The sequence below is a fragment of the Caloenas nicobarica genome, chromosome 2 (assembly GCF_036013445.1).
Source record: "Caloenas nicobarica isolate bCalNic1 chromosome 2, bCalNic1.hap1, whole genome shotgun sequence".
Lineage (NCBI taxonomy): Eukaryota > Metazoa > Chordata > Aves > Columbiformes > Columbidae > Caloenas > Caloenas nicobarica.
In genome coordinates this window covers 75,335,244-75,352,382 of record NC_088246.1, presented here as the reverse complement: position 1 = coordinate 75,352,382, position 17,139 = coordinate 75,335,244, and the positions used below count along the sequence as shown (strand labels likewise).

The 17,139-nt window shown below is 43.4% G+C and overlaps 1 protein-coding gene across 1 annotated transcript; it reads left to right on the top strand.

Moving 5' to 3' along the window:
- The first annotated feature begins 15,983 nt into the window (after positions 1–15,983).
- PPP1R3G (protein phosphatase 1 regulatory subunit 3G) lies at positions 15,984–16,871 on the top strand. The gene has a single exon (XM_065629831.1). The coding sequence runs from the start codon at positions 15,984–15,986 to the stop codon at positions 16,869–16,871; it is 888 nt and encodes a 295-aa protein (XP_065485903.1).
- Positions 16,872–17,139: the final 268 nt, after the last annotated feature.

The following is a 17,139-nucleotide window of genomic DNA, read 5'->3' as shown; positions in this document are numbered from 1 at the left end:
GGGATTAGGTCCTCTGTTTTGTCCTCCAACTGCCTGTTCTGTAAAATGTATATTTTACATAAAGCATGTACAAAAATGTCCTCCTTCCACCTTCCTGCAGTTTTTCTCTTCCTGGTATCCTGACTTCGTGGCTCCTGTTTTAGTTTAAAATGGTACTGGGCAATTTTCTTGGTATTTGCTGTTTCTGCACACTGTACAAATCTGTATGTAACCTTACTTAAAATGCCACTCAAGTCTGTTCACAGATGTCCACCAAGCTGGCAAAGCTGATGCTCGGTTTTGATGCCAATTTGACAAGAGTAGTTCCAGAGATCTCAAGCTTCCCCTAGGGAGATCTTGACCTGCTGCTTCTAGATGTGACATTGATGTTATCACTCAGGGGCACCTGAGCTTGGTTATCCCTCTCTCTTAGGTAAAGAGGAAAAGTTTGTTCAGTGTAGATTGGTATAGGATGTTTGTTTATTATAGAAAGTTATAGGTTCTGTGTCCTTTGTTCAACAGCTGCAGGGTTACACAGGTATGAACCATAAAATTCCTATGATTTTACTTGTTCACCAGCTACATATCTTGGTGGTTTGATATTGTAACTCGAGCACTGTTGTTCACTACCTGGTCAATTATTGACTGTTTGGCTGAGGTAAGCAGGTAGCACTTAGATTTTCTAGATCTGTATTTCCAGTCTGGTGAATTTATGTTATGGCTCCCACTACAACAGTGGATACACCCAGGCTCCGCTTCTAGCACAGACTGAGTTTTTCTGGTGCTCTGTCTGTGTCTGGGTCTGCCTGACGTTGCTGACATAAATATAAATATATATATATATATGTATATATATTTATATATAAATAGCCAGCAGCATGAAAAGGCTGGTCGCTGTCTGCACTACAGAACCATGCTTGCCCAATGGAAAGAGGGATGCTAGCGAGGAGTTACTAGTTCAGCCTTGTTATGCTGATTCAGACCCACTTGTTTCAGGGCATGTCTTTTCCGAGTGCTTGTTCACTGAAGTGATATCCAGACGCTGCTGCTCTGAACTCAGTGGCTTGTATCCTCCAACGCGTGAGACTGAGATGAAGCTACACATCACAAGGTCACTGGCTCATTAACGTTTGTGGAGAAGGGCTGAATTCTGCACTTATAAATTGGCCTGCATAAATTGGATTAAGTGGATTATTATGAAGAAAAAAAGGCTACGTAATCACAGTAGCTGCCTAATTTAAAACATGCAAACATTAATGGGAAAAGCACTATGTGATTAATATCAGTTATTATCATACCCACAAGCAGAAACCTCTGTGTGCAGACGAGCATCACACTGGGATGATCAGAAAGCCTGTTCTGCTAAAGGGGTGAAAAGTTCAAGCCTCTGATCAATAAGCCCTGAGGTCCAGAGAGAGAATTCAGCTATACTCAAAGCAGCCTGTGGAGTTGGGTTGCTGTTTTGTTTTGTTTTTCTTGGCGAGCTTCTCTATGCTAATACAATTTATGCTTTTTGCTAGAGATACAAATGGATAGGAAAAGAAATAAAGAAATGAAGATAAAATATGTTGGGGAAGGGTCAAGAGAGTCAAGATTCATGGTTGAATATTCAGAGTTAAGTCAGTATTTTAGGGATTTTGTCAGGAGCGTAGTTAACTGCAGCTCAGTGGAGCACTGAAGGATTCACATCACTGTTCAGATATTTGGTTCATATATCAGGCAATTAATTTTAGCCCACCCTTACTCATATACATTGCCTGTCCTGTTACAGAGTATGTGTGTTTTAGAGAACTCCCTGAAGATAACTGAACTACATTAAACAAACCAACAAACATTTAGCAGTCCAGTAGTCTGTGCTGTGACATACAGAATTACGCTATCTTTAAATGGGATATATATATGCTGATTATTGGTAAATGCTGACATTTTTATAGTGGATGTTACAGTTTCATAACTGGGTATGGGGTTTCTGTATATTATTAAAAAAAAAAGACATTTTAAACTTTAAGTAATGTAAATGACACAGCCCCTGTAAAGCTATCACTGTTCTCCCAAGGATTTCAAACCCGTGACAGGGTAATGCGGTTTCACAGCAATTCAGTTTCTGCATGCTTGAAGAGAGTTATAGGCTGTAGTCAAGAGGAAAGCAATGCCTTGAGGCAACCTGTGGTAAAAGCTTGGAGCAGGGAAGGATGTCTAAAATATTTCCTGGGACTGGGGAAATTTGATTCTGTTTGGAAAGAAAAGTCTGATCTTCATATTATGTACAATATCTAGTTGCAAAGCCCAGCTGCTTCTTTCATGTATTTTTTTCACTACTGAAGAGCAATCTTAACTCATTCTTTCTGCTGGATTTTCTGATTTAAAAAATAACGTACTTAAAATACCTAGAGTTTCATTGAATAAAATCTAAACAAGTATTTGTCACAGGTATTTTGAAATTGGTTTAAGATGATTGCTTTAAGATGAATCGCTATTTTTTTTTCTTTCTTAAATACTGTTGACTGCAGAAGGAAGGAAGGAAGTTGTCTAAATCTTTTAACCTTGGCTGTTGTAATTAGTACTTCGCAAAACAGAAACAGATACCTCTGGTGCCCTATTCATCTGAAATCAATAGTGTGTAAGACTCTGAAAAACAGCAATTTACTTAAGCAGTGTCAACTGTTTTTTTCATGGAGGGAAATGGAAAGATGGTGAAGATGCAAACAGCTTTTTATCCTGTTTTTACACACTTCAGTCCAAATATTCAGAGCAGTGATGGATTGTAGAAAAGATCCCACTCAGACCTGTTTTCCAAGGAGATTACAAACAAAGCTTCTGCCCAGCTACTCCCCAGAGCAGCTGTTCAAGCCAGGCAGAATAGTGAATGCTAACCATGGACTGAGTTGCCGGATTTGGTTTAAATGCAACTTAAAAATCAAACAAACAAAACCAAACACACAACAACTACCTGATCTATTTGTTTTATAGTTAAAACCCACAATAATCTGGGAAACCTCACACTCACTCACTGTTGTGATACTACAGTGGGAGAAGAAATGAGAAAGATAATACATCTGACAAGGTTCTGGGGAGCAAGAGTGTATTTAATACGTATTTTGCTGGGCCCTGCATGGTGATAGGGAAGTTTCATGCACTTTCTCTCTCCCTCTGAACAGATCGATTGTCGTTCACATTATTGCTAATACTAGACACACACACTCTTACAAGACGCCTGTTGGGGCAAGCTCCTCCACAGTGTTCGAAGAAGAGTTGGGAATCTGTTCCTCTACTCACACTTCCTTGCAGAAGGTAACAAACTGTTGCCACGTTCCCTTGGTTGCTTGTCACAGAATCACAGAACAGTTGGGGTTGGAAGGGACCTCTGGAGATCATCCAGTCCAACCCACCTGCTAAAGCAGGTTCACCCAGAGCAGATTGCACAGAAATGTGTCCAGGCGGGTTCTGAATGTCTCCAGTGAAGGAGACTCCACAACCTCTCTGGGCAGCCTGTTCCAGTGCTATGGCACCCTCAGAGTAAAGAAGTTTCTCCTCCTATTCAGATGGAACCTTCTATGCTTCTGTCTTTGCCTGTTGCCCCTCATCCTATCACTGGGCACCACTGAAAGGAGTCTGGTCCCATCCTCTTGACACCCACCCTTGAGATATTTGTAAGCATTGATAAGATGCTTATCTCATCCTTCTCTTCTCCAGGCTGAACAGACCCAGCTCTCTCCGTCTCTCCTCATAAGAAAGATGATCCAGACCCCTCACCATCTTTGTAGCCCATCACTGGACTCCCTCCAGTAATTCCTTGTCTTTCTTAAACTGGGGAGCCCAGAACTGGACACAGTACTCCAGATGTGGCCTCACCAGGGCGGAGTAGAGGGGGAGGAGAACCTCCCTCAACCTGCTGGTCACACCTTGCACTTTCCCTTGTTGAATTTCATCAGGTTCTTCTGTGCCCAGCCATCCAGCCTGTCCAGGTGTCGCTGGATGGCAGCACAGCCTTCTGGTGTGTCAGCCCTTCCTCCCAGTTTGGCATCATCAGCAAACTTGCTGAGAGTGCCCTCCGTCTCTTCATCCAGGTCATTGATGAACAGGTTGAACAGGACTGGACCTAACACTGACCCCCAGGGAACTCCACTAACCACAGGCCTCCAACTAAATTCTACACCATTGTTCACAACCCTCTGAGCTCTGCCATCCAGCCAGTTCTCAATCCATATTACCACGCATTCATCCAACCCCCACTTCCTGAATTTACCTATGAGAATGTTGTGAGAGACGGTGTCAAAAGCCTTGCTGAAGTCAAGGTAGACAACATCCACTGCTCTCTCCTTGTCTACCCAGTCAGTCATACCATCATAGAAGGCTATTAGGTTCGTCAAGCATGATTTCCCCTTGGTGAACCCATGCTCACTACTCCTGATAACCTTCTTTTCCTCCACGTGCTTGGAGATGAGCAACTCCAGAATGAGTTGTTCCATCACCTTTCCAGGGATGGAGGTGAGGCTGACTGGCCTGTAGTTTTCTGGGTCGTTCTTCTTGACCCTTTTAAAGCCTGGAGGGATGTTGGCTTTCTTCCAGTCCTCAGGCACCTCTCCTGTTCTCCACAACCTTTTAAAGATGATGGAGAGCAGCTTAGCAATAAAATCTGCCAGCTTTCTCAGCACTCGTGGGTGCATCCCATTGGGGCCCATGGATGTCCAGTTTGCCTAAACGATCTCTAACCTGTTCCTCCTCAACTAAGGGAAAGTCTTCCATTCTCTGGACTTTCTTTCTTAGCTCCAGGGTCTGAGATTCCTGAGGGCCAGTCTTAGCAGTAAAGACAGAAGCGAAGAAGGCATTCAGTAACTCTGCCTTCTCGTATCATCCGTCACCAGGGCACCCTCCTCATTCAGTCCATATTTTGAATGGAATATGAAAAATGCCACTTTGAAAGACAAGCAACCTGTGAATTTTGGTTTAAATTTAAATTTTGGTGAATTAAAAAAATTGGTTTTCCTACAAATGCAATTTTATCCAAACACCTGGGGAAAATGTGAAATTTCCTCAATTATTTTTTCATGCACAAAATGTTTGAGAAAAAGAAAAAATTGAATAAAAGCTCTGCCACTACCGGTCAGCCTTTTACCTGAGGCCCAAGGAGCTTCTGCATCATTTGATACAACTCATTCATAGCAAACCAGTTGCTAATTGCCGTGATGGGATGAAAATTTAATTTTATCTTGGGGTTTGTGTCCTTGTATTCTGCCTGCTGGCAGTCTGCATTCAGATTAACTTCTTGCCAAAGTTGCTGCTACTGCTTCTGGCCAAATGTGTTAGGGAACAGGCAAGCCTTTGTACATGCCTGGGATTTTGGTTTAGATGAAAAATCCAGTCAAGAAACTGCACCATCCATTCAGTCAAGAAAAAATTGAATCAGTACAAATGCACAGCATCTCAAATATTTAAGCTTTTAGACCTCACTGGTTGCCTGGAGGATTAGAGCTCTCTGCTGAACATACTGAAAGGTCACCACCTCACTGCTATTATCCACTGCACTCAATGTGAAAAATAAAGAAAGTGACTTGCACCTTGTTGCAGTTCAGTGCCAGTACTTTATGGGTCTTCCTGTTCTGTAATATGAATCAAGAAATGGTGACTAGATGGATTTTGTTGTAAACCACAATGATAAGACACCCCCTAAACATATGCCAGGAAAAAGACATAGAATTTTACATAGAGTTGTTAATCTTCAAATTTGGAAGTAGAATAGGCTTCACAGTTAAATGAAAGTGCTCTGCACGTGGCCAAGATAAACCTTTTATTCTTGGAATGAGAAGGAAGTGACTTCTGTTGGAGAATGGATGCATCCTTCTTGTGGGAGGAGTAAGAAACTTCATTTTTTCTCCACTTGGGGCGATAAGTAGAAAACAGCATTTAAAATTAAATGCAATTAAGTGCAGTCTTCAGGACAATGGGTAATAAAGAAAAACTGAGAAGGAGAGAAAATTACTCTTGAAATAGGCCTTCAAGGTAATTTAACTTCCTTTAATCATTTAATCCATTCAATATTCAGAATGAAAATGAATCCATTGCTCTTAAATCCTTGCTCAGTTCATTAGTTCATTCTTCCACCTTGGTTGTTAAGCTGCTCCTCCTTGTAACTCCAGCCTGATTAATGACTCCACAAGATAACTAAGGGCTCCAAATTTTGGTTCCCTAAGATTAGCCTGGATACTCCTGATCTTGTTGAGTTATCCATAAGTCTGCAAGTAAGATGCTCAGTTGGAAAGGATCTGGGTAGGACTGCTTGTATGATTAGGAAATAGTGGTATGTAGGGGAGAAGGACATTAGCTACCAGAAATCAATTAGTAATTGAGATTCTACAGCCTATGATTTACTTAAAAGGTTCAGAGTAATATCCTGCATTCATTTACAGCAGCGTAAGTTTGGACTTACTCCCTTAACACCAGTGAAGTTATTCATGGTATAAAGTAACAAGTCCAACATGGTGAGTGGACAATGACCTACTTACTGCTGTTGGAAAAAGGATAATGTAGAGCAGTTAAAAACTTTCTGCTCACTTTAATTGTGCTCATGCACTTTTGTTATTTGGATGAGAGACAGAGCAGGATGTGAATGGCACTGCTTCTTATTCAGGAATATCTTTATTTTGAAAACTGTCTTCTTTCAATTGAATTGGTTTTGAACTCCTTACAGTGTGGTTTCTTCCTGAAATATTTTCAAACTGAAGCGAGTTGAGTCCTTCTGTAAAAAGATAAACAACTCAGTTTTGGCACCGTTAGGTTGCATTTATAGTCTATCATATTATAGAGACATTAGAAGTGATGTACTGAATCACAGATGTAGCAGCTTTTAAATGACTCATTAGTTTGGGAATGCAAAGAAATAGGAGACATGCAGGATTTGTCTTTTTGTTTTAGTTGGATATGAAAATGGAGACAGAAGCAGAATTACAGCAGATTAGTAGTCCAGATACCAGCAATGGAAACATATATTATTTGCTTTGAACTGCAAAGAAGGCAAGAAGGGAAAAAAAGAAGGGAAAGTATGGTCCTGCCATGGAGGCAAGAGATTTCTAGCCTGGCGGGACTGAATTTTATTGCTGCTCCTGACATGAAGAACCTAGCAATGCTAAGCAATTTGCTTAAACTAACTTGGTTACCTATTGCATGTTGTTAACTTTCTACCCTAACAACCCAAGCAGTTAGATTTCTGAGGTACTGAGCATTTACAGCTCTAGCTGAAATCAAAAGGAGTGATGCTCTGAACACTTCTAAAATCTTACATACCGATAAGCAACCATGAAAGTCAAGGTGCACACATCCACAACGAACACTTAGAATAAATGGGCACCTTTTACCTTCGCCTCTCCATAGTTCAGCTCTCTAGTAGTAAAATCAGGAGTGCTTAATCTCACAGTAGTCTACTATTTCTGAAGCACTTGGAAGATACTGTGGGTGCTGAGCACTACGGATGATCCTGTGAGGAAATCCAATCACACCTGCAAAGCAGGACTGGAATACTGCTCAATAAACAAGGCCCACAGCTCTACATTGAGCAATGTAGAGAAAAGCAATGACACCACCATTGAGTAGCTGTCTGTCTCCTGTGCTTAATGAGACAGCCCTGAGGGAAAAATGGCCTAAGAATGCTTGATTAAAGGCTGTAACCTAAATGGTACCCTCAAAAAGGCTGCATTAAGGTTATGAAGGCAATGTGACTTTGGGCAATTTCTAGCATACTGGTGCTTCAATCTGTATTCTCAATTTTCTTTTAACATGGATTTTTAGTGGGTAATTAATACTAAGCTCTGCTCTACTCTTTAGAAAAAGTAACGATGCATTGATTTGAGGAAATGCAGCATATATCCCCATAGAAATGCGGGCACTACAAAAGAATAGACAAAGCATATTTTATTCCCTTGAGTTTGCAGGACAAGTTTTATCTATGTTTAAGATTGCTGTTGTTTAGCACAAACTTTGGCTAGGCTACTGGGACTGGTCATTAAAGAAATTGCCATGGGTTCTTCAATGAGCAGAGTAGACATGAGTTTGTACATGAAACTAGGCGTTGACCTTCAGTAGCTAAATCTAGCATTATTTCTCTAATTAGTTTTATATTTTATCATGCTTATGACATAACATCAGCTTGGGAGAACATATCTTTGAGTCCTGCAAAGCAGTGACTTCGCTGAAATTGCACAGGTTTTGCATCTAAACATATATGTGCAATTGAATACTTGCTAAAATTATTTGTAGGCTTAAGTCAAATTATTTCGCCTGACCATCAGCATCACTGCAGTTTGTTCAGCAATTCTTTGCAAATATCCAGTACAGATACTGGTCAGCCTGTTCTTTATTTTTTGTAATCCATTCTGTGCATCCAGGTTCCTCTATTGCATTTGTCAAGGCATTCAAGAAGTCTATAGTTTCCATAGTTCCGGCAATAAGAGCATAGTGGAGGCAGGGAAGAAGAAAGCAGCTTCCTAAACTGTAGCCATTTTATTACATAAAAAGTGATTAAAGCATCTGCGTTATCCTTCACAATAAGATGTTGCAAATCTGTCACAGCTAGAACAGTTTAAGATTTTTTGAAGATGGGAAATAATGTCTTCCAACAAAATTGCCATTTGTTCATTGAAGAAAGTTAGTTTCTTATAAAAACAACTAACTGAAGAACGGTTTGTTTCCTTACTATGAGACACAGCAATATTTTTTTAATACCTCTGTAAACTCACAGCAATATTTTTTTAATGCCTCTGTAAACCTTCCATAAACTTTTATACGGCATTTTCAGCAGCAACCTTGAGTTCACACTCACACTCCTCCTCCTTCACGCTCTACTTGATGACTCCTGCCTTCTCTTCCTCCACCCCAGGATGCAGCAGGTTGCCCCCTGAAGTGTGCTGACATACCCTTTCTTTTTTGTTTGATGATCTGTTTCTGTCCTAGATTAGTACCCAGGCTTCAACTCTGGTTTGCTTTAAACAGAAAAAGGTCCTGATTTTAAAGTGTTAGGACTGCAGGTTCCATTTGCAGGACATCCTTTACATGTTACTTCAATTTTTCATTTTATTATTAGAGAAGAATGCATTTGCAATTGAATGAAATGTAAAAGTAATTACAATCAACCACGCCACCAGATGGAGCTTCTTTTCTGCCTTTCCTGCTGAAGGTGCTGAAAGTATGGGAATGAATTCACTGGGACTGTGGGACTTAACTGTATGTATAGTCAAGGAAATTCAAAACTATCTTCTTTTTTTTTTTTTTTTTTTTCAATTTCTGGTGATGCAGGACTGGGCACCCCTGCATTCATATATGGCTATTTTGGTGATTTTTATTTGTATGCTGATATTATGCCAGTCCTTTGCTTTTGCAGTGTTAGGCTGTATCATGCAGTCCTGTTTCTTGTTCATGCACTTGAGAGTTTTCAAATATAGGCTTACTTGTTAGAATGGTGCAGTAATATTAAAGCAGCATGTATTTCTGTGGGTTTTTTTTTCTTTCCCTGCTGTAAAAACAATTAACATTCTTTAGAAATGCAAACCTCTCTTCATTCAGATCACTATATTATATACTTTATTCACTGAAATTCAACTCTGAAGTTGTCTTTTGTGCTTTTATCAGTATTGTATTGTGTTATGGATACCCAGTACATCAACTGAAGTTACAAAGTTCATAAGTCATGAGAATCAATATAAATTACAGTGATAAACATTCTCCTACAAGGTCTTCTGTCGGATACCTGTTTATCTATCTACTATCATAGCTTAGCAATTGAGAACAAACTATAACTGAGGCAGTTCTGGGGAGCTGCAAAGAGACAGGGTTGCATTTATTCCTTTTTCGGTGGTTTGGAAAACTACACATTTAAGCAAACCATTTTTAACGTAGGGTTTATACAGCAAGATTGCATGGAAAGCCTATTCCCGTGTTGGGGAAGACCCAAGTAGAAGAAAGGAGATTGACGTACAACTTACCCGGTTGTGACTGCTGGACAGAAAAGGTTGGCCTGCATTTGCCAGGTGTTGGAACAGGGTATATTGCACAATTCTATTTTCCCAAAAGACAGGGAGGTATCTGAGCTGATGAGGTCAGGTTACCATTCAATGTTATCACGTCAAACATGACTCTAAAGACCAGCAGAGGCTTCGCCAGCCGACGTCATGAAGGTCCTTCTGACCAGCTGGCCAACTCTGTTGTCCCAGGAGAGTCCAAATGAGTTCACGCCACTATTGATTTTGAATGAGCTACATGCCTTGCTGCTTGTGAAAAAGACAAACACAAAAATACAAAACAGAATTAATGTGACTACAAGTTCATGTCACTTTCCATTTTCATGTCTCATTTTGAACAGGCAAAAATCTAATGCCTTAAATGGGGAAGAGGAAAAAAATCTAATGCCTCAGACATCGAATGTTCATGTGCTAACAACTCAAAAAGCTGGTTTAGAGATGTGTTCTTTGGTCATTTATGTTTTATATACTGCCTAGGAGTTCATTTTGAAGGGTATTTCAAGCATTTGGAATTTTGCAGTCGTACATTGTCGTACATTGGCATTGCTCAGTGACCCCATTGACCAATGTACGTACATTGCATTGCACTGACCTCGTACACATTTCCTGTTTGAATAAGTTTCCTTGCAGAATTTTAAGGAGACGTTGGGGTTTGTTTTCCAGAGGCAGTCTGCTAGGTGGCAGGGCAGGAACAGAATCCAGCATTTCAAGACAGACAGTGAGAAAAAAATTATTATTTTAATAGCCCAGCAACAGTTTTGAGGATAGAATGTCCTTTATATCAGACTACTCTGGATAAGGTGGAGCTTCTTTCTTGCTGAAGTCCAAAGCAATATAACAGCATAACATAGGGCAAGAATTAGATCCAAATCATATTTTTTTCTAGTTTCCTAAATTAAAAATATACATAGAGGTTTTATATGCAAGAACCTGGATCCTAGTGTTCATCAGAAACCTTTGAAAGACATATGGTTCGGCAGCTTTCTGGAGATCCACATTAAAACAAACAAACAAAAATAAAACCAAACCCTTTTCAACTCCTATGAATGCATTGTTTGGAAGCCAAAACAATTTTTCTAACTGATAATCTGAGCTTGCCCTTTCAAATACCATCTATTTGGGTTAAATTGTTGAAATGCAACAATAACTCTGTCTATTAGGATGGCAGTTTGTATATGGGTTTTTTATCATTATATGACTTACCAATAAAAAGTTTGACAAATGACTTAAGATTTCCAGTGTACCACATGAATATAGAAAGTTTAGATAAATATCTTATAAATGACAGGTATTAAACCAAAATCCGACACCTCTAAGAGCCACAAGAACTAAGCAATACTTCTGAAATCTCAGTGAATGGCAAGTTTTTGTGCAATGTGGTTTTATCACAGTTAGTGCAAACTCTAGTCTGAATTTAGTGTTTGTTCAAGCACTTGGAACCTTTTCCATACAATTTCAGCAAAACAGAAAGTAAAAACCAAAACAGAACAACAAAACCAAACACCAAACAAACAAACAAACAACAACCAACAAAAACCCAAACAATAACTTCGTGCCATTGCTGAATATTTGCTTGTCACAAAGAATGAGCTTGATTTTATAACAGATGCAGAGGAATCTTGGGCCTGCTGAAGTCAATTACAAAACTCGATCTCCAAAGTACATCACCCAAATAAAGGGACCTTCCTTGCCTCATTGCCAAATACTCGGTATTGGTAACGGAAAAGGATATTCCACATCATTATGGGAAACAAACCATTGGTGTAATTCAGGAAAACAGAATAAATACCTTTTCATATATTTAAAGGAATCTCTACATCAGATAAGGAATGTCAGATGCAAGTCTGCTGAGGGACAAGATTAAATATACAGCAGACATCTCTAAAAGTGATTGTCTGAAAACTCAAAGCTCTAAAGGATTTTACTTGCTCAGCATCCTGCAGAAATTAGGTTTAAATATTTGGATTTAAGATTTGTAAACTAAAGTAATAACTTCCCAATATTTGTTTCCATTTCAGTATTTTTTTCCAATACAGATGTAATGCATGCCTGTTTGGATGCTTTGCATGCTTGTCTTTCCCGCATAAATAAGAAAATCAGGTCTAGTAATCTAACTTCTGAATAATTTCTAGTCAGATTATACAGAGCCAGAGTCTTTCATTCAGTGTTTAGCCATCCTCACAAACATAGTAAGCTGAATTCCTGTCCTTATTAAAAACACAGAGAAGCTGGAATTTCCCATGGGATAGGGAGCATTTTTTTTTAATAATTGAGGAGGCTATTAATATCCTCCCTGCCATTTTTGTACAAGCAGCACAACTGTTAAAATTGGAATGAGGAACAACATGATTTTCAAAGTGAAGCAAGAAGATCGTTCACAGCGAATGCTGCTAAAATTTGAGATAATCTCTGCATATTTTTAAACCCCTGTAAATTGTGTAATAGTACATAGTAGTTGCTAGTCATTCATGTTTTCTGATGAGCTGTAGTCCCAGGATATTTTCTTAGAAATACCTGAGTGAGGAATTGGAGAGATTTGGCATATTCAAACTAAGTACATCCATAAGCAGAATACTTTCCTCTTGGACTAACTGGGAAATCTGTTAGTTTGGGATTTGAAGGATTAAGCTGCTATGAGAAGTGCAGAATAAGAAATGATGAACACTGTTTGAATGGACTTCTGGATTAAATTGTGTGGTTGAGCTGAATAAACGGAATCCCCCAGTTACTTGACTCTGAGTGTCTGCCAACAAGTATTTTGATGTTCATTTTGTGTCCAAATGATGATGACTATTGATCCAAGCAGCTTGACCAATTTATTAAATTGCACATGAAACAGCTCCAAACCAAAGCAGCAAACCAAAATCTCTGACCTAACAAGTCCTGAGAAATACATAACCATCCTGTCATAGTCAGAATTGAGAAGGCAACACCATGGATCGCTTACCAGTGGTTTGCACATTTGCATTTCTTTTATTGCTTATATCTCAACATTTTCTTTAGTAACAAGTGAGGTAAATAGTACTTAGAAGCCAGAGACCCTGGTTTCCTCATTCTTTTAAGAGAATCCTTTTTGAAATACTTAAGAGACAACACTAAATGCCTCCTTAACTAATGTCCACTGGCCTAGTTTGTCACATCAGTTGAACATCTGTTGTAAAGGTTTATCTGATTTTAAATTACTCCCTTTCAGAATTGTAGCAATCGATTACCACTAAAAACCTGACTTCCCTTTGTATGCCGTTAATTGCCTGATTTTAATTCTTTTCATGCAATACTGTTGCCTTAACTGTTTCTGCTTAATTTCTGTGAACAGTAGTCCTTTTTGCAGGCCTGTCTCCCAGAGGCACAGAATATGTGAGAAATGTATATTAATTGCTACAACATTATGTAACTTTTATCAATATTTACAGTAAGTTTATCTTCTTGCTGTCCCTTATTTTGCTTGAACCTTTCACATTCCTCTGTAATTTCTAGTAGTCCAAATGGTTTTTTGCCTTATCAGCAAATGTTTTTCTCTTTTTTTTTGCTTTTGCTGCCTAAAACATTTGTTAATGATTTGGCAAGCTGAGGAAGCACGTGTTAGTGGAATAAACACCACATGAGGAAGTAAGGGCTGGTTTCTTCATTTCTGTTTTCCTCACCATAAAATAGGTGTTACTGGAAGAAAGTATAGCAGTAGTGTCTTGTTTTGTCTAGGGAATCTTGACAATATTGTAAGTACTAAGCACCATTACCTACACATCATCTATTAATTTTTGTTCTTTCCAACTTGGTAATTTGAGGTGGCACAAGCCTTGAATAGGCGGGTTGTGAGGTCTCACTTCCAAGCACAGGTAAGAAAGCACCTGCACTGCAACCTGTTTCGATCAAAATGAATGCAAACAGGAGAGTGTCACAGGAGAGTGTCCCAACATTGTCAACCACTGCTCTGCTACAGCCACCAGCATGTTGGGAGTGACAGCAAAAGCAGGTGAACTGGTGCCTCCCCTGCCAACAGTCGTGTGTGGGAAGACGACCGTCATTTCCCCGCCTTCTTGCGCTGCATCGCAGCCCTCAGCTGAGTAACCCAGGAGCATCCTCTGTGCTTTAGTACCATTAAGTTGAGGCTGCTTAGGTCAAAGAGCTCAAAGCATGGCACACCAGCTCGCTTGGGCCAGAGCAGGCAAAGGAGCCCTCCGACGACCGACAGCCTGCCGAACGCGGCAGCCTGCGGCACAGTGTTGGTGACGAGCAGTTGACGGCAAACTGGTATTAGTCATGTTTTCCATTAGCACAGCTGGTGCCAGGGAGAATGTTTGTCCTTCGTTACTGTTCTTAACAATGCTCTAAACCAAACTACTAACAAATTTCAAGAGCATGGCCAGAAGCTAGGCGATTCAGATTATTTGGCACTTCTAAGTAACTGTTGGCTGTTCAACTCTTCAGTCATGGTGCAGTAAGAACAGCCTCACTGCAGTGTCTGCTAAGAAAACCATTTAGACATGTTTCTTCTGCTTTGACATTCATTCCTCTGCGAGATCCAGACTGCCCACTCAGTTGAATTGCACTGTATTAACTCACATTGGGAGGCTGCTTTCTGGCAACCAGACCGATACTAAAAATAAATCAAACTATGTAAAACAAACAAACAAAAAACCCCTCTGATAAAGCTGCAGTGGGAGTGTATTGCTTCAGAAAGTACTGTGTTATTTACATATGCTTTCTGTGTCTCTTCCATGAGAAAAAGAATGGAGGGATGTTTAAAGATGTAGTATTTTTGCAATCATCTGTGCAAATCACCCCCGGACAATATCTGTGGCATGCATAAACTATGGAATTAAGTTCGGAAAATTCTCAGATATGGATATCACCATACTAATGGAAGTATCTTGTTCTAAGGATGCTGTTTACCATACATCATGCTCAGAAGATACAACCTAGGGGGATTCTAATTATTTGTTTAAAATATAAAGCCTGTATTTTCTTTTTCCTTGATTGTTTTGGTGTTAAGTGAAAACTTTGAAGACATTCTGACCTTCAAAAAGGGTGCACGTGTGCACCTCCTGAGCACTTGGTTTTCCACAAGCAGAGTACCGCTGACCAACTGTGGAGAAAAATGGTTGAAGAGATTTTCTTACAAAATATACCATACTTTAAAGAGTGAATGCCTTTGGTGTTCCTTTTACCTTTGGGGTTTTGTCCTCGAGTTCAGGTCTCAAAGCTTTTCTGTGCAGTTAGGGTGGGCGGAAACCAGTTTAAACATAGAAGCTCTGGGGTCTCACATGCTTTCAGCTGCAGGAGACGGCACATCTGACGACGAGCACGGCAGACGGGCGGGACCCGCCGCCACTTATGCCCGGGCAGGGGAGGAGGGCGGCGGATCAGCGCCGGTGCCGAGGGGCCGCTGGGCTCCCCGCCGCCTCCCGCCCTCGCCCCGGGGCCGGGGCTGTCGCTCCGCCGTGATGCCAGCGCGGTGCTGGAGGACGTCCTGCTTAGTCCTGACCCTCCGCGCGTTTTCCTCGGGGTATCTCTCGATGGGTTGAAGCTTAATGATAATAATGAATTGTAATAACAAAGCCAGCGCCAGCAGCCCATGACCCCGCGCTTCCCCCCCGCCTGGTTGCAGGGGGGCAGCCACCGGCACGGCTGGCTCCGCGGGTGCGGCTGTGGCTTCTTCCCTTCTCTCCTGCACAGCCCACACAGCGCCTGGCAGCGTTGCTCGCAGCTCTCTCCTCCGCGCCGTGGTAACGGCGGCCCCCGCGGCGGGCTGCGGGCGGGAGGACGTGCGGGGCCGCCCGTCGCGACCGCTGCTGTTTCCGTATTGCCCGTCCCGGGAGGTCCCGCCCCCGCCCGAAGCGCCGCAGCCGCCCCAGCCCCGCGGGGAGGCTCCGGGCCTGGCGGGGGGGCGCGCCCCCCGCCCCGGGGCCTGCGGCGGGGGCTCCGGATAAAGCGGTGCCGGCCCGTCCGCCTGCCGCCACAGGGGCGGCCGGGAGGGGCCCAGCGGGGCGCCCCGCCATGGCGAGCCCCGCACGCCCGCGGCAGGAGCTGGCGGCGGAGGAGCGGAGGTTCCGCGGCGCGGCCCCGACGGTGCCCCGCGACGCCAAGCGAGAGGCGGCCGGGGAGCAGCGGCTGCTGCTGCTGGAGCTGCGCCGCTGCGGGCGGCCGCCGTCCCCTGGCCCCGGCGAGCGGCGGGAGGAGGGGGAGGAGGAGGAAGAGGAGGAGGAGGAGGAGGAAGCGGCGGCGGGCGAAGGCTGCTGCAGCAAGTGCAAGAAGCGGGTGCAGTTCGCCGACTCGCTGGGGCTGAGCCTTGCCAGCGTCAAGCACTTCAGCGACGCCGAGGAGCCGCAAGTGCCGCCCGCCGCGCTGTCCCGCCTGCAGAACCCGCCCGCCGACGAGGGGGTCCCGCAGCCTCCCGGCGAGGAAGCCCCGCCGCCGGCCCTGCGCCTGGTGCCCGACTTCCCCGACGGCGGCGAGCCCAGCGCCGAGCGGCTGCGGCGGCAGCGCGTCTGCCTGGAGCGGCTGGGGCGACCCCCGGCCCCCACCGACGTGCGGGGCACGGTGCAAGTGCTGGGCTGCCCCGGCCCCAAGGAGGTGACGGTGCGCTACACCTTCAACGAGTGGCTCTCCTTCGTGGACGTCCCGGCCGCCCCCTTGCCCCCGGCCCCGGCGGCCGCCGGCGACCCGCCCGCCGAGCGCTACAACTTCAGCCTGTGCGTCCCGCCGAGCCTGCGGGAGGGCTCGTCCCTCCACTTCGCCATCCGCTACCGCAGCCCGCAGGGCGAGTACTGGGACAACAACGGCGGCCGCAACTACACGCTGCGGTGCTGCGGCTCCTCCGGGGGCGGCCCCGCGGCTCCCCTCGCCGCCGGCAGCCCGCCGCCCCCCGCCGCCGCCCGCTACTGATGCCGGCCGGGCGAGGGGAACCGGGGCGGCCCGGCCGGGCAGGGGGCGGCGGCCGCAGCCCCGCACCCTGAGGCCCGTCTCGGGAGGGCGACAGCCAGCGCGGCGAGGCACCCGTCCCGGAGACTACCCGAAACACGGATGTGCGTAGCCTCTCATTGCTGTGGCTTGTGGAATCCTTTTCCTCTTTTTTTTTTTTTTTTTTGTTTTTGGAGAGAACAAGGTGGCTGAGTAGTGTGGGCTTTGCGTTTCCCCTCTTGAAGTGAATTTT

Bases quoted from the DNA above. Each gene is read 5' to 3' on its own strand.
- PPP1R3G (XM_065629831.1), top strand. From the start codon at position 15,984: ATGGCGAGCCCCGCACGCCCGCGGCAGGAGCTGGCGGCGGAGGAGCGG.